Genomic DNA, 26,547 nt, shown 5'->3' with positions numbered 1-26,547 from the left:
GCAGCGCTGTCAGAATCAATCCGTGCATATATTAGAAAGCTTTTTTCAAAAAAAGTGCAGTTTATCTAGTAAATTTTTAAGGCCATTTCGCGATTTCAATAAAGCAACATGCAGCAAGTAATTTAATGTGCTCTTGGGGGCCCCCTGGTGGCGAAGAGGGCCCTAAGCAGCCGCTTAGTTCGCTTATATGCCTTGGGCCCAATATTATCCAACTGCAGAACCGCAGAACCCATATACGTCACTCACAACAGTCTGAGGACAACAGCACCACGCCTCAGTCTCATGCCGGAAGTGGGCGGAGTTAACGAAAACTAAACAATCGGCATGGCGGAAGAAGAGAACACGGTAAACAGTTGTTTTTGTGTTGTGGTTTCAATCTATCAAGTTTATTTGTGTTGTGTATTTGATCCATCGTTGTTGTATTAACACTTTATACAGCACGTGGCTCTAATCTTTTTTTAAACAAGCTTTACGATGTCTCTCGCGTCTGTTGATATGGTCTTGCTTTAAGTTACATATTCATTGTTTGTGATTTTACTTTGTTGTTGGCGCTGTATTTTTTATTTAATGACCTTTTCTGATACTGACCAATGTGTTTTATGTGGATTTGTTTCTAATTTATAGAGGCATATTACGATTTGGCGAGGCTCAGCTTTACTTCATTTTCATCAATGGAAGACATTCTGCAACAGTTTTCACTGCCCAGTGTTTTTAAACTGACCAGATGGCACTAGTTGAACGGAATTAGTTGGTTTTCTGCAAGATTTGGTCAAAAATGTCATGAAGTTTGAAGTTTAAAGTATATATATTTATATATAAGCACAATGTGCTTAAGCTAACAAAATGCAAACAATATTTCATGTGTTTGAATGTGTCCTATTAAAATCAAATCAAATAGACAACCAAACATGTGATATGTATTGCCAAATATAGATATTGTTCATTTGGATGACGTTCTGAAAGTTTATTTTATATTCTGAATTTGCAGTAAGTGGTAATTTTTTGCTTTAGAACAATGAAACTTGGCTCTCTTGTACAATTTGTATGGTTACATTATTTATATATAATATATTTCTGTTTGATTTTGTTGCAGTAAATTGACAAGCAGACTCACCCCAGGACAGGACAATGGAAGCTGATCAAAAACAAGGTTAGTTTTAAAAGGCTCTCATAAAAGACACACGCTACTTATACAGATTGTGTGTTGTTATGTCTGTCACATCTTTTTCAGGAATAACTTAATAATGTTCTATTGTTTTAGACTGTTCCACAACAGTTGGTCGGCTCTATTGACTATGGGATATTATTGTTAATAATGGTAAGATTTTTTTTTTTTTTTTTAATAAGAGCTTCTCTTCATTAGGATGAAAAACATGAGGGCTTTTCACACTTGAAATAGTAAACCCCGGGTATACAGAATCCTGGGTTATCTTGCTTCATGTGTCACACTGATCATTATTAACCTGAGATGAACAATTAATCCTGGGTATTCATACACTGCCGTTCCACACTGTACTTTACTAAACCAAGGGATAACATCCTTATTTGCAGTGTCACTGATTGGACGAACACCGCACACAATATGTTTACATAAATGCTCAAGCTTTGCATGTCCTCGTATTACAAGTTTATTCTGAATGGACATTTCAGACTGTAAAATAATTAAAATGGTCTCTTCTTCACTGCAATTGTTGCATTTTCTGTTAGCATTTGATGTTTTTCCTCTCCAACGCTGAATTTATTATTTATATAGAATGCACAGTGTTTCAGTGACTGTCCAAAGCACGTAAATATAAAAGTGTGAAATGTTACTTTAGCCGGGGTTAAAAGTGTGTTTAGAACGACGATAAGCTCAGTGTGAAAAGCTTGCCTTTGATTTCTGTATACATTTTGAACTGGAAATGGTTAATTAATTTGATATGTGACAGGGTATGATTTATGTCACAAATATAGACATGAGGAAAATTGAATTTCAAAACTTTATTATACATGCTACATCCTTCTACACAAGATATTGTTAAAACACTTCCAACATTTCACCCCATTTTTTTTGTACCCTTCTCTCATGAAGGAGCCACGGACCACAGAAGACCTCTGCACTGCAGCTGAAAGACTGTGGAACTACCAAAAGTGTTCAAAGGTTTAGCGGAAGAGCCGTGATTTCTGAAGACCAGGAAAAAGCCCTTCAACTTTCACAGGCTGAAATGGTTGACCAACAACTGGCCAAAGAACCTTTAGTGTTTTTTAAGTGTTTAGTGTTTGGACAAAAGGAGTCTCAGAATTAATTGCATGTTTATGGAGATTTCATTTATTTTAGATTTAATTTGTCATGTACTGCTGTGCAATAACTTTCAACCTAGTTCAATATTCTCTTTGGTCTGATTGTGTATTTTTTTAAAGCAAACCACAGCTAGTATATGATGCCTTTGGGGAAGTACATTTATTAAAATGAAATAATTTTTGCGTGTTGTTTTGGGATTTGATTAATCTGAATCTTCTTTAATTGTGCATTCCAGTGTAAAATTGTAATGTGTATTATATACTATGAAAAAAGGTTAATTCTGAAATGCTTGAGTAAAAAATATTTTGTGTCATATAAATAAATGTTCAAATGCTCAATCTTTGTTTTCATTTTTAGTGTTTTAAGCTTTATGTTCAATTGATCTAATATAATCTTTAAAGACATAATATAAATAGCAACTTTTTACTTTAAAAATCCTTAACAAAACGTTGCAATGGGGTTATGTATATATATATATATATATATATATATATATATATATATATATATATATATATATATATATATATATATATATATATATATAAACTTACATTTTATATATATATATTTTTTTTCAAAGTGTAATGTGTGTATTTTTATGATTTAACTATCTACTATTAATGAAAAGTGAGTATATCTATGTCTCTCTTCAATTAGAACGTATTAATAAAATACTTGACATTATTAACATGGTTTTAAACTCGAGTTTGAAACACTCCAAATGGAGCAATGTATACTAAGATAAATCAGCTCCGCCCACTTCCGGCATGAGACCGTGGTGTGGCGCTGTTGTCCTCAGACTGTTGTGAATGACGTATATGGGTTCTGCGGTTCAGCAGTTAGACCTATCTCCTTGGGCCGGCTCTGAGTAAATTTGCCTGCTGTCGGTAGCCTACTGGAGAAAGAAAATACACTTACTATTTATAATTGATAGACGTTATATCAATTATCTATCTTTGCCAGCTGTTTCTATATGAGATCATATTAAACAATTTGTCCGTGATGCATTTTTGCTATGGGCAATCCAGAAGAGAGAGAAAGCGAGCGAGCTCTCTCACGTGGAGCTATACAGCGAACGCAACACCACAGTCAGCTTGAGTGACGATGGCCAAGAGAACTAAACAAAAGTTTAGTCTTCTTAAACTTTAGGGATGTGCTGTGATATTAATCTAATTTCTGATTTCGGCTTCCAAGAATAATAAAAAGATGATATGAGGTAAAACTATTCCGTGTAGTATACTAATACTATAGCCGTGTTCCGTCGAGCGCGACATCCTTCCCTTCACAGCCTTGCGCTGTCATTTCTCCCTAAACTTAACGTCAGAATCAGTGGTTGTTGTAAACTGCAGTCTCCACTGTTGCTAAACTGCGGGATGTGTTTGATAATGCGGTTTCCAACTTTAAGGCGGCTTATGTGTGTGTGCTGCGAAATGGACCAACTTGCACTTAATATTTTAGGCTTCGTGTGCGTGTCTAAACCATAAAATAAACAACAAATAGCCTGTGTCAAAATGGCCGGATTGGAGAGTAGTTACTTTTTACAGTTAACAGTAACAGTTTATATCTTAAATGGACGTAAATAGTTTGGACAAATAGGAGAACATGATATTATTAGTTCTGCATTCGGTCTTAAAGGGGCGGCGTCTAATAAACCTGCTGACTATTGAGCCATTAATTCGAATCGAACAAAAGGCAAATATAAAATATTCACATCTCTTGAAAGAATAACTTTAGCTTTTATACGCATTAATCTATCAATTTATACAGTGAAAACTATGCAGTGTTATTTTACATTTCATTACTTTATTAGATTTCTTTGTAGGTTTGTTCTTTCTAAGTAATATTAATGTTAGCAGACCTTCCGAATGCCTGCACACTGGTCCATTTACGTTTTATATTTTTGTTCAAACATTGCTGTTTCTTTTGCTATAGATATTTTACTTTTCAGATTATAAAGCCATGTTAATTATGTTCTTAATTATGTTTTTTTTTTTTCATTAAAAAAAAATATAGCCAACAGTATAATAAAAAGAACCGATAAGAATACCGTTAAAGTACCGGATCGATAAGCAGTATCGGCAAGAGTAGTAATACCTTTAAAATGATACCCATCCCTATTAGTAATACAGTGGAAATTAGTAGATTTGGTTAGCATGCTGATTTATGGTGTGCGGACCTAAAATTTTCAGTTGGGGGCCACTGTGCTCCTAGTGAAAAAAGTTAGTCTGGAGCCCTGAGCAGGTTTGCTTGAGACGGCTATTTTCCTCTCCATTCAGTGAGAGAGTGAGAGAGAGAGTGAGAGAGAGAGAGAGAGAGAGAGAGAGTGAGAGAGAGAGGAGAGAGAGAGAGAAGAACATCAATTTGGATGTATGCATGTATGGAATGTAACACATCCGAGCAGGAATGCATATTATCATTGCATAGATTATACCATGTATTACTGGAGAAGGACAGAAAATATCAGGGTTGTATGCGTGTAAAATGTGACCTATCCTTACATCACGGTTCTGATACTTACAGAAACAGAGGACTGGAAGAAAACAGCGTTTGCAGACTGTCCTGTATTCTTACAAGCCAGAATACAGGACAGATCAACCTTAAAAACATTTGGATAAAGAGCAATGTGCCCCTGAGTGTTTAATGTAGGCTAAACACTACAGACAAACCCTTCTACCACCCCTGTATCTTGCTTGTGAAACTGGCAAACTCTCTCTTTGCCATTCACTTAATATCCGAACATCTGATCAACCCTCTGGATAGTTTCCAGGGCTGGTCGGAATGTTCTAGAGCAGAAGCTCTCTCTGACATGTGCTGATGTAATAGCTGGAAGGTGACGAAGGTGGTCAAGTCAGTGGTGGAAAATGTCAGGTCTGATGTCACAGCAAACGCTCATGGAACTTCAAGAGTAAATGTTTAACATAACCATAAGAATGAAGGCAGAAATTTCACAAGTTATCAATACTTATAAATATATATATACACCATTCTGTCGTCCACTACAGTATATACAGGGCCGTATTTAAGACCGATTCAAATAATTAAATAAAGTTGTTTATTTGAATTTAGTGATGCACCGATCATGATTTTACATGGCCGATTCCGATACCGATTTTTTTCAATAAAACTGGCCGATTCCGATACTGATTTCCGATTTTTTTATATATTTTTTTACACAATAATAGAACGAAAGTATACATGAACAAGATGTTTATTTGGTATTTAACAGGCTAAATTGGCTTTTGGCTAATGAAAACAAGTCCGCAATCTGAAATTAACGGGAAATTGAATTGGAAATGAAAAGGCTGAAAGGTGAAATTAAAGGCAACAACTGCATATTCTGCAATCCAAACAAAGATGTTACTTAAATCAGCATTTGTTTTTACATTCAGTGTAAAGAAAAAAAAGTATTTACCAGTGAAATTAAATAAAACCAAAGTATATAATTGTTCCAAACTGTTAAATCAAATAATGTTTAGTGCAACAAAAAAAAACTAAGATGCTAGAGCAGGTGCTTTTTAAATCAAATTAAGTCAATGTAATTTTAAGGTAAAATAAAAATGATCATCCTATACAGAACTGATAGTATTTCATTTCAAAAGTGCATGCATGTTCTTCTTTAGGCTACAAAAAGAAGTATTTCGGCTTTGTCACAAGTTAGTCTGTTTCGTTCTCATCCGATCCAACACTTGAGAAGCTGAGCTGAACAAACGCTCACTTATCAACGCTTGTGCAGGGCGGAGAGATCAGCTCGCGCAGGAAAGCGGCTCTTCATTCCCTTCAGCATCTCGTCTCTTCCCTCAGTTCTCCAGTTTCCGTTTGTAACACAGTGACATGTGACATGTTCGTGTTAGTGAATGATTGTAATATAGGCGCGTATGTGCACGCGGGCGCACTTCCGGAAAAATCGGCAGAAAAAACAAAGAAAACCGGTTGCCGATCGCGTGCTAGAAGCAAAAACCGGCCGGTTCCGTTTTTTGGCCACATCCCTATTTGAATTATTCTTTAAAGGGGTGATGAATTGAGAAATCAACTTTCCTTTGAGCCTTTGGTATATAACAGTTAATCGTGATATAAGAATGCCTTGTAAGTTTCAGAACTGAAAACGCCCATGTTAGTCAAAGAAAAGCTTTTATAGACACCAGGCCCAGAAAACGAGAGCTCTCATAATATGTCGACCATTGAAGTAATAGGATGCAGAATCGCCGCCTCAAGCCCGCCCACCGACTCGTGGAGCTAAACGATGCCGGTTCCAGCTCCCGTACATAAAGACATTGCGTTTGTTCACTTCATTTCACAGCGGAATCGGTTGTAAACAAGATAGAGGTCGAGACTGGATTTACAGACATATTGAGATTAAAACACAATGCTGTGCCTTCTATTTTGGATCCGACAGGAACGGTGCAACACATTTATGTGAGTAAAACATGTTTTTTTATATGTTTTACTATTGCATTGTTACAGATCGTTTGATATCTATTGATTACATACCTTAGCACGCTGTCACAGGCTGGAGGAGGTGTTATTGGTTCATTCGTGATCAGACCCGGACTTGTAACGCCAGCTCGCAAAGCCCAACGTCCCGGGGCTATGTGTTTTTCAGACAGGCTATAAATAACATTCCTTTCTTGCGTGCGCATGCATGTGTGTGTGTGTACGGTTCGCGGTTATATTCACTGATGATCGGGCGAAATAATACAGAAATAACATTCCAATCAATCGAGGGTGGATGAGAGATGAATCATTGTGTTTGTTTGATAAATACATTTTACGAGCCCTGGCTGTGGGCTGAGCGATTCATTCCGGTTGCCGTTTGCCACACGCTTTCACTGACAGGGGAGCAGAAGCTCATTAAATATGCAAACCGACCGTTTTTCAGAGAGCCTCAAAACCAAGGCAGAAAATAGCCTATTACTTATTCATTATGATGTTTTTGAATGTAAAAACCACGCAAACGTCATAAGTTTGTCAGACAACAGTATAACATTTTTTAAAAAGCCAGTTCATGACCCCTATAAAAGAACCAGTTTGTAATGTTTCTGGACTCAAGAACCAGTCATTTGTTTTAAGAATCAGGCTACACTGGTCATGATGTCTGATTCTGTAAAAACAAGTGGTCCATAAGCTCATTTGTGTAGCCTAATTAAGTCCTATATGATCTATTTTGTGACGCTGTGACTAGGGCTGTAAAAAAAAACCTTCTTTGTGATTTTAAAACACTTGAAGGAAACGGTTCACTTTCAGCAGTTATTGTCTATGGGGCAGATTTCTGTTTGTTGTACATCAGATACAGATAAATTGACACAGTAGGCCTACATTACATTTATTTGAATGCATTAATGAGAGAGTGATTGTGTGTGTGAATTACTCATACCGTCTCCATTCATTATGAAGCTGTGGTTTGTACTTACTTCAAAGGTATTAAAATATATGCCTATAACGGTTGAGTTTCTAAGCTTTAAGACTTTACTTTAGTCACAGGACAGTGTTGACACTGCGTTTCTGCACTGCTCTCTGCACCCGATCTTCACGTGATGTGCAAGCTTCTGTCTGAGTGTTCGTTTGTCACAATATATCAGGCATTAGTTCAACATAATACACATCTGATGGTCTAAACTCGCTTTAATGTTCAAACTGGCAGGGCTTAAAACACATACAAATGACAAAGCTTTGTGAGGACGCAGGTGAAAGTGATCTGCCTTCAGGGCGCGCGCGTGTTGTCAGAGACGCGACACGGCTCGGCTCTCTGTGTCACAGAAAGAAGCGGAGCACTGAACGGATACGTATTGTTGTTTTTGAATAGTGCACAATCGCTTTAAATGTTGAAACTGGCAAGCCTTTAAAAGCATTTACTTGACAAACTTTATGAGCACGAAAGTGAAAGCGATCTGGCTTCGCGGCTTGCGCGCGCGTGTGTGTGTGTCGATGGCAGCGCGTATAGGCTATAAGAACGGCAATTAACTGACCTGTATACTATAAACTGTGTAAAACATGCAGCTACTATAGTGATTCTGGGCATCTATAATCAAAGATAACTGCTCCTGCATCTCTGTGTGCCTGCAAACAGCACTTGATGTGACTGACGGGGCGGAGTCACGTGAAAACCGAAATAACCGACATGGGAAAAATACGTTGGTTAGAGGTTCTGAATGTGGGTTTCGGTTATTTTTCGATTAATCGCACAGCCCTAGCGGTGACTCAAAAACAAACAATGCGACCACTGTAGTACGATACACAAACTGGCATGCGGTGTGCTAGCTATTTCAAATGGAAAGACATTAGCCAATCACAGCAGTTGGTGTTTACACTGAAGCCTCACAGCAGACACGCCCCCCAAAACAGAGCGTTCAGAGCAGAGGGCTAAAATCATGGTAGGAAAAATGCCTTTTATTTAAAAATGATGACATTTTTTAATGTAAAACAAGCATTCTAACATTATAAGTGCACTCCAGGAAACATCATAAAACAATAAAACAACGCAGTTCATGACCCCTTACATACAGCATATGTCCAGTGTAGCCTAATTCACAAACTGGTCATGCTACAGTGAATCAGGCTACAAAGGTGATGCTGTAGGTTTTTGATTTGCTAAAAATGAGTCATTTCTTTGCCAATTAGATTGCAATGGTTGTGCTGTGTTTTTGATTCACTACAGAGAACCGGTTTGTAAGAGTCATTTATTCCAGGAATAGGGCTACACTGATTGCGCTGTGTGTTTTTGTGTGGAGCCCACATGGTTTCTTGCCATTATTTTGCAGTACATTGTACAAATAAGTAAAGTTTAAACTTTAAATTTATTTCAAAGTTTAAAATGTTTCTATTATTCACAAACCCAACAGAAACCAAAGTTCCACTGTTCTAGCAGACCTCTAATAACAGCACAAACAGTCTCTTGTGTGGCCTATTTATATAAAGTACCAACAGCAAACTCTCTACACAAGGTTGGTTTTGATCTTCCATTGAATTGAATGCAAGCTCAGATGCAAGTATGAGCAGTCTACATCAGATAAGATACCTAAATAAACAGAGAAGAGCTTAAACAAATCTCATGCAGCTTTACACGCTACAGAATGTATACAAGTTCACTGGCTGGGGAAGAAGAACAAAATTCTACCTTGGAATCCCAGTCTTTATTCAGGTAATATATGCATGTGACACATCTCCCATCTCCATTAGGGTTATCCACATGCCGTACATATCCAGTCCCTTTGGCAGGGTAACACGCCACCATTGCCTGGAAGGAAAAACGGGTTGTTTTAGTAATTGGCCGAAATAGCCAAACAAAAGAACATATGATGACAGACTTTTCACAGTGGTTGGATGAAGCTCACTCTATACAATGAAGATTTCCATTTTTTCCATCACATTTTGCTAATACATATTTATAGTCTTATTCATATATTTATTTTAATTATTTATATTAAAACATTTTGTAACAAGAATCTCACAAAGACTGTCAAGAAAATGTCCTGATAATATTGCAAGCATATTTTTAGGACAATTTTGCATTGTCAGGGCGAATTAAACATATTTCCATAATCCTTATTACTGTAATGAAAAAAAATCGATATAGTATTATTAAAAATGGCTATGTACGGGAACCACTTTATGTACAATTTTATTTTTTCTAGACACTGCACAATAGTATATTTTTTTAAATCATGTCTAAGCATACAACTTTTTGCATGATAAAAAATTATGAAATATATGTTTTATGTGAAATATGATCAAGATATATTCTTCATGAGACTCACTGTTACCCTGTTAACGTATTTGTGTAATGCAGTTCAGAGTGATCACTGAATTCCATTCAGATACTTCACAACACACAACTATATGAATCAAAGTGGAAGAAATACGGTGATAACTGTGATATTCTCAGCCCTGTGATGATTATATCATTTAATCTTGTTGAATCTGGGTTATGAGGCTGAGGGAACAATGAAGCCATTGCTGGAGTCTTTCCTTTGCTGAGGCTTTTCCTTTCCTGCTCTTCCTTTGCCCCTTTTATTTTGGTCTTGAGTTTACATGGAAAGTGTTAATTAATCACAAAGAGGAAAATAGCAGTGTAAATGTATTTGTGCACATGGAAACATCCGTTACGAGCTATCAGGACAGTGTTACAAAGGAGCATATTATGAGTCAAAAGTTCATAAAAATAGATCATCAGTTCATCCGTCCAAGTGACCTTAGAAGCTTTAAAATATTATAATTAGAAGTTTAAAAATAGCTTAAAAGGTTGGAGAATATTCCTCTTCAAGTAAAAAAGATGTCAAACTTTAAGCAAAACCATGACTAATGCCAACGTTTACCTTTAACATTAACAAAACGTTTCAAACAAGCACCAAACAAACACTTAAATATCAGAAACCTTTGGGCTGATACTGTGAGCAGTGTTTCTGTGAACTGAAAAAAGTACAGTCGGAATGGTTCTCTGATATCGATCCCCTCCGGGAACTCGCCTTTTGCCTTGTTTTTCACCCACCCACTGCACGTAGGCTCATGAATCTGATCACTTCACTGATAGTTTGTGACCTAACACTCTATTTATAAGCAGCACTAGCCCAGCAGGGAATTTTTAGGCCTTAACTTAACCCTCTAACCCTAACCCTAAAGCATAATGTCAAAGGGACCGAGACGTCCTCCCCGGGGACACGACATCAGCTTGTTTTCCACTGACTCTCAGCATATGTGTGTGTGTGCGTGTTAGGCCTGTCTGAGGAAGGCAGGGAGGGAGGGTGTTTTTATGGCTGAAAAACAAACATCTCTTCCAACATTCTTTGTCTTACTTGCATACATACTAGAGGTGAAATGGTTCCCATGAAGAAAAAAAAAACCTTTATCGTTTTGGTTTGCATGCGTAGTGTAGTTCAGTCGTGTCATGTCATACGATGCTTTGAAAATATAAATATATGTATTTATTTACCTGTTTTATGCCATGTCAGCATTAAAGTCTATTGCCATGGCAAGAACATTCGAAATATAATCATTAAAAATTTTTAAAGGGGTCATAGAATGACATTTTTGTACAAGATAATATGATTCTTTAGTGTCTAAATGAAAAGTTTGTAATATACTTTAATTAAAAATTCTCATTAGTATTGTAAGAAAACACTCATTTTACCTGGTCAAAACCAGCTTAGTTTTCAGCAAGTCATTTCAGTGTATGTGACTTTAAATGATAATGAGCTTTGCTCACCCCGCCCCCTCTGCTCTGTGGGGCGTTCGGTTCGGTTCGACCCGACACAACAACACAACACACGTGGAGTGTTGCCTTGACAACATTTGAGGGTATATTTTCGAGAAATAATGGCAACGGGAGTCTCTGAGGACACATCTGAGCAACCTTATCATTTTGAACCGGAGTCTGACCAGGAACAGATGACGAACGTTTCTGAATGGTTGGTTAACGTCATGTCACTTTGATCTATCTTTGTACTGGCAGAGTAGCGTAGTTGCTATGTGTTTACTGATGTGTTAGTTCATTGACAGATTGATGTTATGTTATAAGATTTTTTTTTTACATTACTTCTTAATCAGTAACAGACACCGTTATAAACCATGTACAAAAGTAAGCTTAGTGTAGCACGTTAACTTTATCACCCGAGTAACTTACACAGTTTGTAATAACAAACATAACGCGTTGTTCATTATAAACGTGGGATTATGAATTATATTGAGAACGTCATACACAGAAAGCATGCCGTAATGTAACTTACCCTGTAAACTTTAGCCTCATTCATCGTGAAGCGTGCAAGCGATTTGCAAAGATTAATATAAAGGTTAATAAAACGTTACACTCACATCTTCCTGAGGTGCAGCAGGAACACGATCCTTTTTTCAAGAGCAGCTTATTAGCAAAACCTGCTTTATACTGACGCTCGTTCATAAAGCAGTCTGCTGAGAAATGATTCGCGCAAACATTGACGTTGATTGGGGGGAATATTCCCTTCTAAAACAAAACTCAGCAGCCACTGGGTCTTCAGCGGTTCGGATTTAGGAACATCAAAATGACTGCTGTGTTCGTTATTACACCCAACAACACAACACAACAATCGCTTAGACGCCATTCTGCTCCAGCGTATCAACAATGGCGGACTAATGACAGCTCGCTCAGGGCGGGTCTGTGTTGAAACGCTGCTGTCAATCAACAATCTTAGGAGGGGCGTACACCGTGTAACGTCACGCGATCAGACGGCTCGATTTGAGACAGGGGAAAATATATAAGGAGATTAAAAAAAAACACTGGATGTATTTTTATCATTATAGGATGGTTGTGTACAGGCACTGCCAACACACATTTCCGTATAATCAACTTGTAAAAGTGCATGTACCATTCTATGACCCCTTTAAAATAAACACGTAGTATAAACATATGTAGAAGGAAACAGTATAAATACATTTATCTAAATATATTTAAGACACATTTACATAGCAAAAGATAAAAACTATATATAAAATAAATGTGTAAGAATTGCTTTATTTAGAATTGCTCCTAGTTAGGCCCTCTGCTATTCTCAATATATATGCTGCCACTTGGTAATATTATAAGAAAACATGGAATTAATTTCCACTGTTGTGCTGATGACACTCAATTATATATTTCATCACGAGTCACGACCAGATGAAAACGCAAAATTATCTAAACTGACAGCGTGTGTTGAAGATATTAAATACTGGATGACGTGTAATTATCTGCTATTAAATTCAGATAAAACGGAGGTATTACTTATTGGTCCAAAAAACTGCCCACAAAACCTCTCACAATACAACTTTAACTTGGAAGGATGTCCTGTCACTTTATCCACTACAGTAAAAGACCTGGGTGTTATATTAGACCGCAACTTGTCTTTCGAAAATCATATTTCATATGTTACAAGAACGGCATTTCCCTTAGAAACATTGCTAAGCTATGTAACATGCTATCTATTTCTGATGCAGAAAAGTTAGTTCATGCATTCATGACCTCGAGACTAGATTACTGTAATGCTTTATTAGCTGGTTGTCCTGCATCATCAATAAACAAGCTACAGTTAGTCCAAAACGCAGCTGCTAGAGTTCTTACTAGGTCAAGAAAATATGATCATATAACACCAATTTTATCATCTCTACACTGGTTACCTATTAAGTTCCGTATCAATTACGAAGTATTGCTACTGACCTATAAAGCCCTAAATGGTTTAGCTCCAGTGTATTTAACGGATCTTCTATCGCCCTACAATCCATCGCGCTCTTTAAGATCACTAAACTCGAGGCTTCTGGTCATTCCTAGGATATCTAAGTCCACTAAAGGAGGGAGGGCATTTTCACATTTAGCTCCTAAACTCTGGAATAGTCTTCCTGATATTGTTCGAGGTTCAGACTCGCTGTCCCAGTTTAAAACTAGATTAAAGACGCATCTCTTTAGCCAAGCATTCACATTATAAATACGTTTTATACTACAGACAAATCGGATCAAAAGCATTAATATTCTGAACAGCAGCTATGCTAATTATTTCCCATCTGCTTTTCAGTTGTTATCTCGGGACACTAGTATAAATGAATACATGATTGATTAACTTTTTCTAACATTTTTCTTTAATATTCTCTAACATTTTTCAATGTACATTTATGAAATGCACTTTCTGTAAAGCTGCTTTGAAACAATGTGTATTGTGAAAAGCGCCATACAAATAAATTTGAATTGAATCGAATATTACTCAAATTAAATATGTCTTAATTTACTCATGCATGCATGTACATTTGAACGTCCGTGTCTACTCCAGTATGTGTGTTGATCAGTGTCTCTTCAGAAGACTTGGATAAAAAAATATATATCTTTATTTGAGTTTGGAAGATGAATGAAAATCTTACAGGTTTGAAACGACATGAAGGTGAGTACATGACGACAGAATTTACATTTTTGGGTGAATTATACCTTATAAATACAGTAAGCTGAGCTGTGGATAAAACAAACTCTATATTGGGATTCATATGGTTCACACCACCGTTACATAGGCTATGTGTCAATCATGATATTTCAAAATAACAACATACAGTGAGGAAAATAAGTATTTGAACACCCTGCTATTTTGCAAGTTCTCCCACTTAGAAATCATGGAGGGGTCTGAAATTGTCATCGTAGGTGCATGTCCACTGTGAGAGACATAATCTAAAAAAAAAATCCAGAAATCACAATGTATGATTTTTTAACTATTTATTTGTATGATACTTGCAAAATAGCAGGGTGTTCAAATACTTATTTTCCTCACTGTATATATCATTACACCCCTACGGACTATTGATGAAAAATGTATTATTTTATGCAAGGATGGGTATGGGTATTGAGAACCGGTTCTGTTTTAGAAACGGTTCCAAGTTTCCCCAAAACCAGTGGTTCGATAAGAAACGAGCATTTAGGTTCAGCTTATCGGTTGTGTGCACATTTTAATGCGATATTACCCCTCTGGGGTTCTTCATTTATGATGCAAAACAGACAAAAAAAACCCTCACACACACACACACACTGACACAAAAACACACGCACACACAAATTAACGCATGCCTTTTCAAAAGCGAATTGTGTTTTTGTGTGTGTGTGTGTGAGTTTTTTTGTCTGTTTTGCACTCTTGATGTTTTAGAGATTCACCCCTTCACTGTTGAGTCCTTTTTTTCTGCATCCTGGCTGATTTGTAGATTGTATGCACAAAAAAAACTCTTTATTTTCATATTTTTGCCAATTTCCCATTCGTTTCCTATGGGGGTCATTTTTGACCCGAAGGTCCTGAGTGTGAAATTTTTTTTTACGACCACAGATTTTTTTTTGGTGTTCATATACCAAGTACCAATAAAGTCACCAAGTTTCGGACCATTCCGATGAAGCTACGATTTTTAACATTTAAAAATAAAATAAAAATTGGGTCAGAAATGACCGAAGAACCCCAGAGGGTTAAACCATTCAGTCTCAAAAGACTTGCCTTTCTCTGAAAAACACATCAAAAACGCACCAAGAAAATGTTATTTTAAACATTTGAGCACAAAGACGACTCACATGCTGTTTTCTGTACAATAAACAGAATAATTGCAAAAAAAAAACAAACAAGTTAGATAAGTTAAGGTTAGAAAGCATGAAGCTCGTGGTGTCAGGGTGCCAGTCTGTCAGTCAAGTCCGAAGATAGATGCATTATGGCAACGGCGTCTCAGTCTGATGGCAGATAAAAATAAAAAGTAAACTTGATTTTCGTGTTGATTAATTATAGGCATGTGACAGTGAGGAAATTTTCCCACCAGTTAATTGATGTGTGACAACACTGGTAATACCGGTATCACCGGCGGAGGCTTTTAAATCACTAATTCTATCTAACCGAAAGTAACATGCACACGACCGCTCTGAACTGAAAACGCGCCAGTGCGCACACACCGTGAATGACAGCTCGTCTGTGAGGCCATGGGTGCGTCTCAATCAGTTCCCTAGTTCAGTAGTCAGGGCACTGATCAAGCATTGATCAGTCTATGATTGAGATGCACGCCATGAATGAATAACAGTTCGTCCGTAAAGCCTTGTTTATACTCGACGCGGCCGCACAAGCGCGAGGGTGCGCGCAGCAAAAATAAATGCGCGCAGTCAGCGTAGCGGAGGCTCGCACTGCGGAGCCAGGCGAAAGTAAACAATGCGCGCTCTGTGCGGCCGTGCACATTTTACTTTCGGTTTTGAATTCGCGCCAATTCGGCTGCGGGTTGCTTGAATTGGGGGTTCATTAGCCTATTATTTTTAATGAAAAACACAACAACAAAACAAATGACAAACTCCCTTAAATAGGCGCTTTTACGTTTCGCTTTGAAACCAAATCTTCCGCGATCATCTCAGTCAACTCCTCACTCTTAAATCTGATGAATGACTCCTGCCGCTGCCGAGACTCACGGTCGGATCCTGCTTTATTAAGCAGACACGTTCAGTTTTTATTTGTATTGTCTGTTCTCTAACTGAACTAAATTATTTTATTACTATAAAAAAATCAAAAAGACAGTGGGCGATGCCACGGTGGGCAAGTGATGTAACCGGTGTTAAGTCTGGACACCGGTAACACCGGCAACACCGACTATCGTAGCAAGCCTAATTAATTACAAAATGTGCATCAAAGATGCTAAACAAGGAAGCTCCAACATATGTGATGAGCTAGAACAGACCTCATTGGCCGTTTCTGCCGTGTTCTTGTCTGTACTTGTTTGTGTTCTTGTGGACTTGCGAAACGTCATCTGTCGCAGCCCAAGTACTGTTCCAATTCAAAGTTCACAACCAAGAACAGTTCAAATCCCCGGATGTGTTCTTGATCCGCCCCTTTTATCGAGGATGCATCGAGAGGTGACTTGTGCGGACTTGAGGCGGCCAGGTATTCCAGAATGCATTTCGCGCCATCCAGCATGTGTCAACAATGGATGAGAAAACCTGCGCAATTTAAAAAAGAATACTGTTTTGTGTCACGAAAATTTAGTTTTAAGAGTGTTTTAGGCAATATTGTAGTTGTTTAAAGCTCAAATCTATGGTTTACTTATAAAGATAGCACCCATTTGAAAATGTGATCTGACGTTCTCGTAGTTGTGAGATCCAGGCGATCACCGGGCGCTCAGTGATCATTAACCCTGCCGAGAACAGCAGTACCTCGATTAGTCCTTCTGACGTTTGCCGCTGACTGATGTCTCTGTGGTGGTTAAACTTGAGATATCATTTGTCTTGTGTATATCTAACGGAGATCTTTGGTCTCATGAATCTATAATTTGTTCCCTGGCTGAGGGCAAAGTGAAGTTTCATAACGTTATATATTTAGGCTATTTAACTTTACCATTGTAGCCCACTAGAGTGCTGTACGTTTGACTGAATTGTTTATTTCTTATTGTATAGCTGCTTATACCTTATACTTTTATAATGGCTATTATTGATCATTGAAAGTGACATTTAACAAAAAGTGACAGGGCTGTTTTATATCATATTAATTTTATTACAGTGAAGAGTACATACATCAGAGTACATACGCACATATTGCCTGAACCACATATTAATATGTTTAATATTTCAAAAATGTTTACGAAAAGAGGCAGGATTGTGTTTTATATATATATATATTTTTAAATATACATGCAGTGAAGAATCAATGCGTTCCCTGAAACACATTTGTGTGGATAATGTGTTTTAAGATTTTTTTTTAACTGAAAATAAAAAAAAGAGGCAGAGTGGTGTTTTAGAACATATTTTGTTTTATTGTTGCCTAAAATATACACACAGAGATAACCGGAGTAGCCAGAGAGGGCTGAGTGACGTGATCAAGAATACTGCTGTACCATTTGCAGAATTACCGGGCTTGCATCTTCCTGTCCTCGGGAGTTCGTTCTCCTGACTTGAACATGGCAAGTTCGAACTACCAAGGACGCAAGTCTGAACTTTGTGTACTTGCTTGGTATTGAGAAATGGCCATTGGTTCTTGCACGTCATGCACACACATTTGAGCTTCTTCTACTTTTAATGATGGTTCATGGTTGACAAACCCACTTGAAGGCAAATACTGCCACCTTACCTGACATAAAATAAAGGACTGGCCCTTAGGACAGCAGATACCGATGCTTTAAAAAAAAAAAAAAAAAAAAAAAAAAAAAAAAAAAAATTATATATATATATATATATATATATATATATGTGGGCGTATAATATATTTATATATATATTAAAAACTAGGGATGCACCGAAATGAAAATTCTTGGCCGAAACCGAAAACCGAAAAAGAGGAAACCAAGGCCGAAAGCCGAAAACCGAAACACCGAAAGAAATTATGCCAAATATTAGTACCATTGCATTTATCGCTATGAATGTGTACTAACTTTACTAAAATCAAGGCATTGCAATTGCATACATTAATATTAAAGATTCAAAGAATAAATCAATTACAAGTTATGCCAATATTTATTTAGCACATTGCAACAATGCACAGTATAAAATAAAATTCAAACTAAAATGTTTAACTTGACCCCACTCATTTGTACATTAAATAATAATGTACAGGCCTACAGAAAGGTTTTTAAATTAAATGTTCTCTCATAAAAACAAAGTGCATTTAGGTCTAGTGCATTTAAAATTGTTCTCTGTAGGACTACTACAAGAAAGTGCATTCAGAACAAGTGCAACTGCTTAAAGATACATTTATTTTCTCTGTAGGCCTTTAACATAATAGTGTATCAAAGCAAAGACATGTTGCTTCAGACAAGCACGTGCAGGTCGCGGTTTCTGTTTGCGTCATCACAACATGTCGGCCATGTTGTTTCGGTGATAAAAGTCTTTCGGCCGAAAACCGAAAATGCACTTTTGGGGCATTTTCGGCCGAAAATTTTCGGTGGCCGAATATTCGGTGCATCCCTATTAAAAACCTTAATCTGCGCAGATACCGATCCTTGAGTTTCATCTGAGGTACTGGTTAAATAGTTATCTATTAGAGCTTGATGATTGAAAATGGCAAATATATTGGCCAAAAATAAAATAACATAAACTTACATACATATAGGGTTGTAACGATTTGCCCAAAAATAAAAACCTCGATTAATTGAACATTTTACCTCGATTACGATTAATGAACGATTATTTTGCTTTTTTTTTTTTTTTTTGCCCTCACAAGGTTTTTGAGTAAGTTCACTGATAAGGTTTGTACTGTAAATATGTTCTACATATTTATATATAGAACAGGTGGATTTTTTTTTCTAATGAAAAAGTGCATTTCTTTGTGATTTTAAAATACTTGAAGGAAACGGTTCACTTTCAGCAGTTATTGTCTATGGGGCAGATTTCTGCTTGTTGTACATCAGATACAGATACATTAGCACAGTAGGCCTACATTACATTTATCTGAATGCATTAATGAGAGAGAGATTGTGTGTGTGAATTACTCATACCGTCTCTATTCATTATGAAGCTGTGGTTTGTACTTCAAAGGTATTAAAATGTATGCCTATAACGGTTGAGTTTCTAAGCTACTTTAGTGACTTTACTTTAGTCACAGGACAGCGTTGAGAGTGCGTTTCTGCGCGCATTCTTCGCGTGATGTGCGAGCTTCTGTCTGAGTGTTCGTTTGTCACAATATATCAGGCATTAGTTCAACATAATACACATCTGATGGCCGAAACTCGCTTTAATGTTCAAACTGGCAGGGTTTAAACCACATACAAATGACAAAGCTTTGTGAGGACAGGTGAAAGAGGTCTGCCTTCAGGGCGCGCGTGTTGTCAGAGATGCGCTCGGCTCGGCTCTCTGTGTCACAGAAAAAAGCTGAGGACTGAACGGATACGTTTTCCGTATTGTTGTTTTTGAATAGTGCACAATCGCTATAAATGTTGAAACTGGCAAGCCTTTAAACGCATGTACTTGACAAACTTTATGAGCACGAAAGTGAAAGCGATCTGGCTTCAGGGCTTGCGCGCACCGTCTGTGTGTGTGTGTGTGTGTGTGTGTGTGTGCGTCAGCGGTAGGCTATATGAAGAACGGCAATTAACTTACCTGTATAAACTGTGTAAAACATGCAGTTACTATAGTGATTCTGGGCATCTAAAAACACAGATAACCGCTCCTGCATCTCTCTGTGTGCCTGCAAACTGCACTTGATGTGACTGACGGGGCGGAGTCACGTGAAAACCTAAATAACCGACATGGGAAAAAATACGTCGGTTAGAGGTTCTGAATGTCGGTTTCGGTTATTTTTCGATTAATCGTACAGCCCTACATACATACATAACATACCAATATCAGTCCTAAAACCACTATGATGTCAAAACATTGTCAAACTTTTGGCATTGATTTACAGTGCATTTTTCTGCAGCATATATTTTGTATTATTTGAGGGGGAAAAAATAAATAAATTCGCAATCAGATTGGTACAAGCTAATCACAGTGTTAAAATATCGGTATCTAAATTGTCCCTCCCGAAAAGTATTGAAACCGTGACCACAGAACAGTGATACAAACAGCAATGAGAAATCTGAACCGTTACACCCAAAAACATACAAACTCTTTCACTCACAAGCACACATAGATGCTAACGGCAGTGTGTGTCCCCCCTTAACATCTCTTCTCCCCAGCTTCCTGAGGCCTATAATTTGATATCAGATTTCCAGTGAAAGAGCGTCATCATTTCCAGGAGACAACAGCTGAGGAAAGCATGCAGGGAACAAGTCTTAAAACGACTGTACACAAGGACCTTTTTTCCAGCACCATAACCGTTAGCAGTGCTGGGGTGTGGCTGACAGTAAATCACTTATTTCAAGTGGAAGACGGGGAATGCAAAAGTCACGGAAAGGCCAGTCAGCAAGACGATGACTATTGTTATCCTTTTACTGTTAAAGAGGCCATATCATACCCAGTCTTGAGTTGGTTTTTGGGGTCTACTAGAATAGGTTATAAGGCCATATAAGGCCAATAATTTGTATAATTATTTTTTGGTCTGGAAGAAAAAGGAGGCTCCGAGTCCTACGATCAAATTATGGTTTTCAAACAAATTAAATGCTTTTTGAAGGACAAATTTGAGCAGTTTGACAAAATCTGGCACCCTTTTATCTTTTATCTTGATGGAAACCATGTGGACTAATGCATTATTTTGTTCACATCATTAATGTAATGATTTAACATTTCTTCATCATAATTTTCGTTGAAATGTAAACAGATCTGGTATGGGATAGTTTGTTTTGTTATGCATCCCTTGTTATGGCTTCTTATTAAATAAGAAGCAAATATATTAAAAACATTGATTAAAATTAAGATACAATTTATACAAAACGAAAACAGGGCAAATAAATCTTGTCTAAACAGTCTTGTGTCTATGATGTACTTTATTTTGCGGCATGATTCATATTTAAACTTTTTGCGTTTAATATTCACAGATGCTAACAGAATAAACTTAGCCAACCACAATCAGCTGCTGAATCCGTTGCTCTGAACAGAACATGAACAGCTTTCCATGAGGAGAATTATTCCAGGATTATTCCTCAACGCGTCTCAAAATGATGTAGCTGAAGTGTAGCGCTTCACTTGAAGTGTTTGTTTGGGTTGATGTGTGGCCTTTGACGGATGGATCGCCTCAGTATCTGAATCTCAGAGCGTGCGCTCCGTGGGCGTGGTCACATTACCAGATAATGAAGAGGCTCGCAAATGACTGACATCACTCTCTTTTCAAACAGATAACAAACTCAGAATATTTGTATTCGATTTGATTTACATCATTTAAAACTTGACATTTTAACTTTTCTTTAGACATATGTCTCATGTTTGTGTGGTAAGTTAACAGGTCATTTTCTGAAGAGAATCTGATAAGACATTGAGAGAGAGAGGCTGAAGATCGCGCATCATGTTGGTTTTCTTTTTTCTAACAGATTATAATGATGTATAACACTTGCCTGAACGATTAAAAAAAACAACGTTATTTGAGTCTCTTTGGCACTGATAAGAAAAAAAGCAAGTCATCGACGGCGCGAACGCCAACTTGAGGGGGTTAATAAGAATAAATGTATATTTAATTTAATGGCATCAAAAATGTTATCATACAAACTTTATTTAAAGCAAAAATAACCACATTGTGATATATATAGATATAGTGAAATAGTCTTATTCATAGCATGATATAAGACTTTGGTCATCTCCCACCCCTAGTTTTTAATAACCTTCGTACATCGACTTCTTTAAAAGGTGTTTAATAGGGACCTCTACAGCCAAGTCATGCAGCCTGCAATGGCACGCAATGCACGGCGGATCACAATACATGTGACAACATTTTAACTGAACTGTTTTCCCTGGCGGCAGGTGCAAAAGCGAGGGACAACGCAAATAAAGACGAAGAGAGAGGAAGTGAGGGAGCGATTTAACCAGTAGGAGAAGGATATATAGGGGGAGAAGGAAAGACAAAAAAGCGAACCGAGGGCATTGACGCAATCCGCGAGCCCCCCACGTGAATGGGCCGGAGCAGATAAGGGTGAAATCGCTCAATGGCGCTTCAATCATTCAGCTGGGGGTGAGTGTGAGAGCCAACTGCGTCAGAAAGTAAGCAAGGCATGCTAGGCTGAGAAAACAACCGGGTGAGGAGGGGTGGGTGCGGATGGAACTCATCAACATCACGCAGCGGCTTTTGCGTCAGGATGCCATGCCGCCACTCTCCCATCACCACCTGCAAAGATCCATGACCGTGAAGGAGGGTGACGGAGATTGAGGGGATGCCACAGTCCCACAAAACAAAGAGCATTTCAATCAGAGCTTCAGTGTGCGTGTATTACAGTTTCAATGTCTCAGACACACCTGGATGTGACGCTGTGAGCACAAACAGCTGTGACTGCCATCTATATATCTATTTGGCATGTGACGGTATCAATTTTTCATGTTGCGATTAATTGCTGAAGCTTTTATCACGGTATAATCACGATATTGAAATAAGTTTAATAAAAAAAAGTGTCGTCATACTATTTTCATAACAGGTTTAATACATTTTTCTTATGACAAAAAGAACTAAACATTTAAGTACAATAAAGCAATACACAACAATGTATAAAGTAAACAAATGTTTCAAACCGATTAGTGCAAAAGAATTATAAAGAACAATACATAGGCTATCACTTTACAATAAGGTCTCACTAGTAGTTAATGTTAGTTAATGCATTAAGCTCAGGTCCTTTACATAATACAGTTACAACTTTTGATTTTAATAATATGTTATTAAATGTTGAAATTTACATTTAACTAAGTACATATTAATAAATGCTTTAGAAGTATTTTTCATTGCCAGTTTGTTAACTAATGAATTAACCAATGTTAAATAATGGAGCCTTATTGTAAAGTGTATGACTGAACAACAAAAAATCAGAACATATTCAAACAATATCTAGGGCATGTAGTCCAGATTAAAATATAAAATGTTTAAGTTTGAAAATAAATAGCCTTAAGTCTTTAAGTACTAAGTAATTGGTGATGTGATGAGCACCGTAGCGAATACAGAAATCTGCTTGGCTGTGTGAAACATTTAAAAAACGTTTAGTAGCGTGAGTCTGTTTTGTTTACGAGGTTTCCCGTGAAACGACTGCATTTCTGCTGTTCCATCAGCGCCATCTGCTGTCAGAGAGTGAATGTGCGTCTCCTTCACTCGTTCCGCCATGTGATGCTCATGCACATTGGGTTTGTTTACATCAGTGCGCGTTCCTCTTTGGGGAAGCATACAGCGGTGTTGTTCATTTTAAACGGTAGAGGGGTTAAGTATTCCTAAAATGCATTCTAAAAATCAGAATAATTTGTAATAAATAATTATTCACGGCATTTTGAAGGGACCACGATAACAATATCGTGCATGTTCATTATCGTGATATATATTGTATTACCGTATACCAGCACATATCTAATATCTATATTTCTAATATTGTCAATATTCATGGCAAAAGCAGAATTTTGATACAGTGAAAGTGTTTTTTTCTTTTCTTTTGTAGTAATTTGCATTAAGTACAGTTACAGTATAGTGAACCTAAAAGACATTCATGTTACAAAAGATTTTAGATTTCAATTAAATGCTGTTTGAACTTTCTATTAATAAATGAATCCCAAAAATATGTATCATGGTTTCCAGAAGAATACTAAGCAGCGCAAATGTTTTCAACATTGATAATAAGAAATGTTTCTTGAGCACCAAATCAGCATATTTCTGAAGGATCATGTGACACGGAACACCTTAGCTCTCAAATTGTAATTTCACTTCTGCATTCATGTTTGGAACAATATTAGGAGTACATTCTAAATTTTGGGGTGAACTTCCCCTTTACATCAAGTCTAGTGGACATAAGGAAATAAATACAGACAATGACAATAGGAAAATCCATTTAAAATATCCTAAAATCGCCCTAAAATAAACGAATGAATCCCTAAATAATCAGCCTGACTTTGATGCATTTTATTCTACACAAACACTATGTCCAGACAAAATTATAATACACGTCATTTTTTAGATAAATACATCTGAACTACTGATTCTAATCAATGGTGTTTTAACTAACTAGCTTTCATAGACATTTCTACATACATATTGTGCTTTAAAACATAACAAATTACATAAAATGTAATTTTTTAGGCACGTTGCACCTAATATGAACTGATTTCAGTGTGCATCAAGTCTTTAATGATTTCTAACTAAAAACATTCCCTTAATATGTTAATCATGCCTGGGGGTCATCTGGATCCAGGGTTTTTCCTGTAAGAGGCCCTAGTTTACAACATGTCCTTTCTCCTTTATGTAATACTGCATCTGTTCCAGTGAGCAATGCAGAGCTGATATAAACCTCAGCGGCTGGACTTTAGCCAGACAGACAGTTCTAATAGTCCAGCTACGTGCAGAGCGTGCAGCTGCACTGCTGTTCCAGCGCTGACACCCTGGCAGACTGACACGACACACTGCACCATTAATAAACACGTTGAGGAAAAAGCAGTGACAGTGCACATGTCCAAGAGATAAGTCATACATATAAGCTTTTGCTGATGAAAAATGGGCACAACATGCAACTAAGGGGGTGTTCATGCTTGTGGTTTGGTTTGCTTGATTTGTTTGTTCCAGACCAAAACAAACAAGCGCTTAGCATTCAGATTTTTTATCACCGAACCTAAAGGCATAGGGATACGTTCACAACCTGATTGGTCGCTTTTGTGACAGAACTTACCGAACATCCAAAACAAAATGCTAAATGCACTCATTGTAGGCGCGTAACTTGCATTTGATGATATTTTGGACTTCTGAAGATCTCCATCACACACACACATCTGCTGCTAGGAGATGCGGTTCTTATGCCTGTACAGAACTGTGATGGCAACATCACGACTATGACGTGAAAAAACAGGTATGCATCCTGTCCTTTTTAGGGTATCATCTTTCTGTTTTTTGGTTCGTATACATGTCTTTGGTCCGTGTTGCAGTTATATATCACTTGATCAATTTAATGCATCCTTGCTGAATAAATGTATTAATCCCCCCCCCCAAAAAAATATAATTCTTACCGACCCAAAACTTTTGAACAGTAGTACGTTACAAAATTGTTCTTATGAACTTTCTATTCATCAAAGAATCCTAAAACAAAAAACTTTACACTAAAGAATAAAGATGAATATTGCCTATACTTCTCTCTGAGGAGAAGAACAAGTTATCTGTATGTTTTGGAGAACCATATTGTTTTCAGTTGATGCTCCAACTCCAATCTTGGAGAAACTGTGTATCTGTGTATGTGCGTCAGTATTCTGTGTTGCAGATCAGTATTGGAGGTGGATTACGGGCATCCTGAGAGACGGGTGGACTTGTTTTCTGGGCAAGCTGGCGCCTGCTCCAAACCTGGAAGGTCACTACGTTCACTATTCCGGGGTGAAAGTGTCAACAAGTGATCTATGAAGACGTGCATCTGATTAACTGACAATGTGTGGAAATTTACTATGACTATCTATTTTCTCTTAGCCAATCAGAATCATTCAAACTGCAGTAATGACGTAGACCTTGAAAAGAGCATAACTGTTGAGAAATTGTATGTACGAAAACAGGTAGAGGGAGAGCGCGGCCTACGAACTCCTTGTGAGACTTGAAGCTGGCTTCTGCTGATGAAACCGCAAACTATTCTTCAGTACATTTTTCTTTAATTAATTGCACTCCTGACTCTTGGTCTTCATTCTTCAAAACAGGTCTTGGGTTCTAAACTGTTGTCCCCTAACAATGCGCACCAGGGTTCGGATCGCAGCATTCACACTTATTTAAATGAACCGCACTAACAGAGCAATCGCACCATTGTTCGTTTTAATTTTAAAAAACACACCCTAACAGCACGCACACATAAAGCGCCTTAAAATATACACCAGAAATAAAAAAGCAGGCTTCATTATGGTTCATTATGAAGTCTACAGGTGTTTTACACATCAGCTTTCCCCCTTCAAAAAACAACCCTATGTCTCCTGTTGGTTGCACGCAAGGTTTCCTGACATAAGGGTACAAAAACAAAAATCACGTAACTGAACGTTGATGCAGACGCAAAGAAATATTATACATCCTTCCTGGTGAGGTGGGACTTTCCAAAGGGAATGAAATGCTCTAACGAATATGCTCAAAAACAGCCCATTCTGATCCAGTGCCAGCATCTCTGGTCACGTAAAGTAAACATGACCACTTAACAATTCATTGTGTTATACTCCAGCAAACATTCTTCACACGGACACTCAGAAGCTGACAAACCCTCTAGACCAGTGATAAGCAATAATAAAAACA

The 26,547-nt window shown here is 37.4% G+C and overlaps 1 protein-coding gene across 1 annotated transcript in view; it reads right to left on the bottom strand.

The window, feature by feature from the left end:
- The window catches only part of egln1b (egl-9 family hypoxia-inducible factor 1b), a 41,990-nt gene that overhangs the window by 4,720 nt on the left and 10,723 nt on the right, over positions 1–26,547 (bottom strand). The window contains exon 2 of the mRNA XM_079844796.1: positions 9,396–9,515. Coding sequence (XP_079700922.1) covers positions 9,396–9,515 — 120 coding nt within the window. The remainder of the gene's footprint in view (positions 1–9,395; positions 9,516–26,547) is intronic.

This window comes from Gobio gobio, assembly GCF_949357685.1.
Source record: "Gobio gobio genome assembly, chromosome: 19".
Lineage (NCBI taxonomy): Eukaryota > Metazoa > Chordata > Actinopteri > Cypriniformes > Gobionidae > Gobio > Gobio gobio.
The sequence above is the reverse complement of the archived record's forward strand: the minus strand, read 5'-3'. Positions and strand labels throughout refer to the sequence as shown.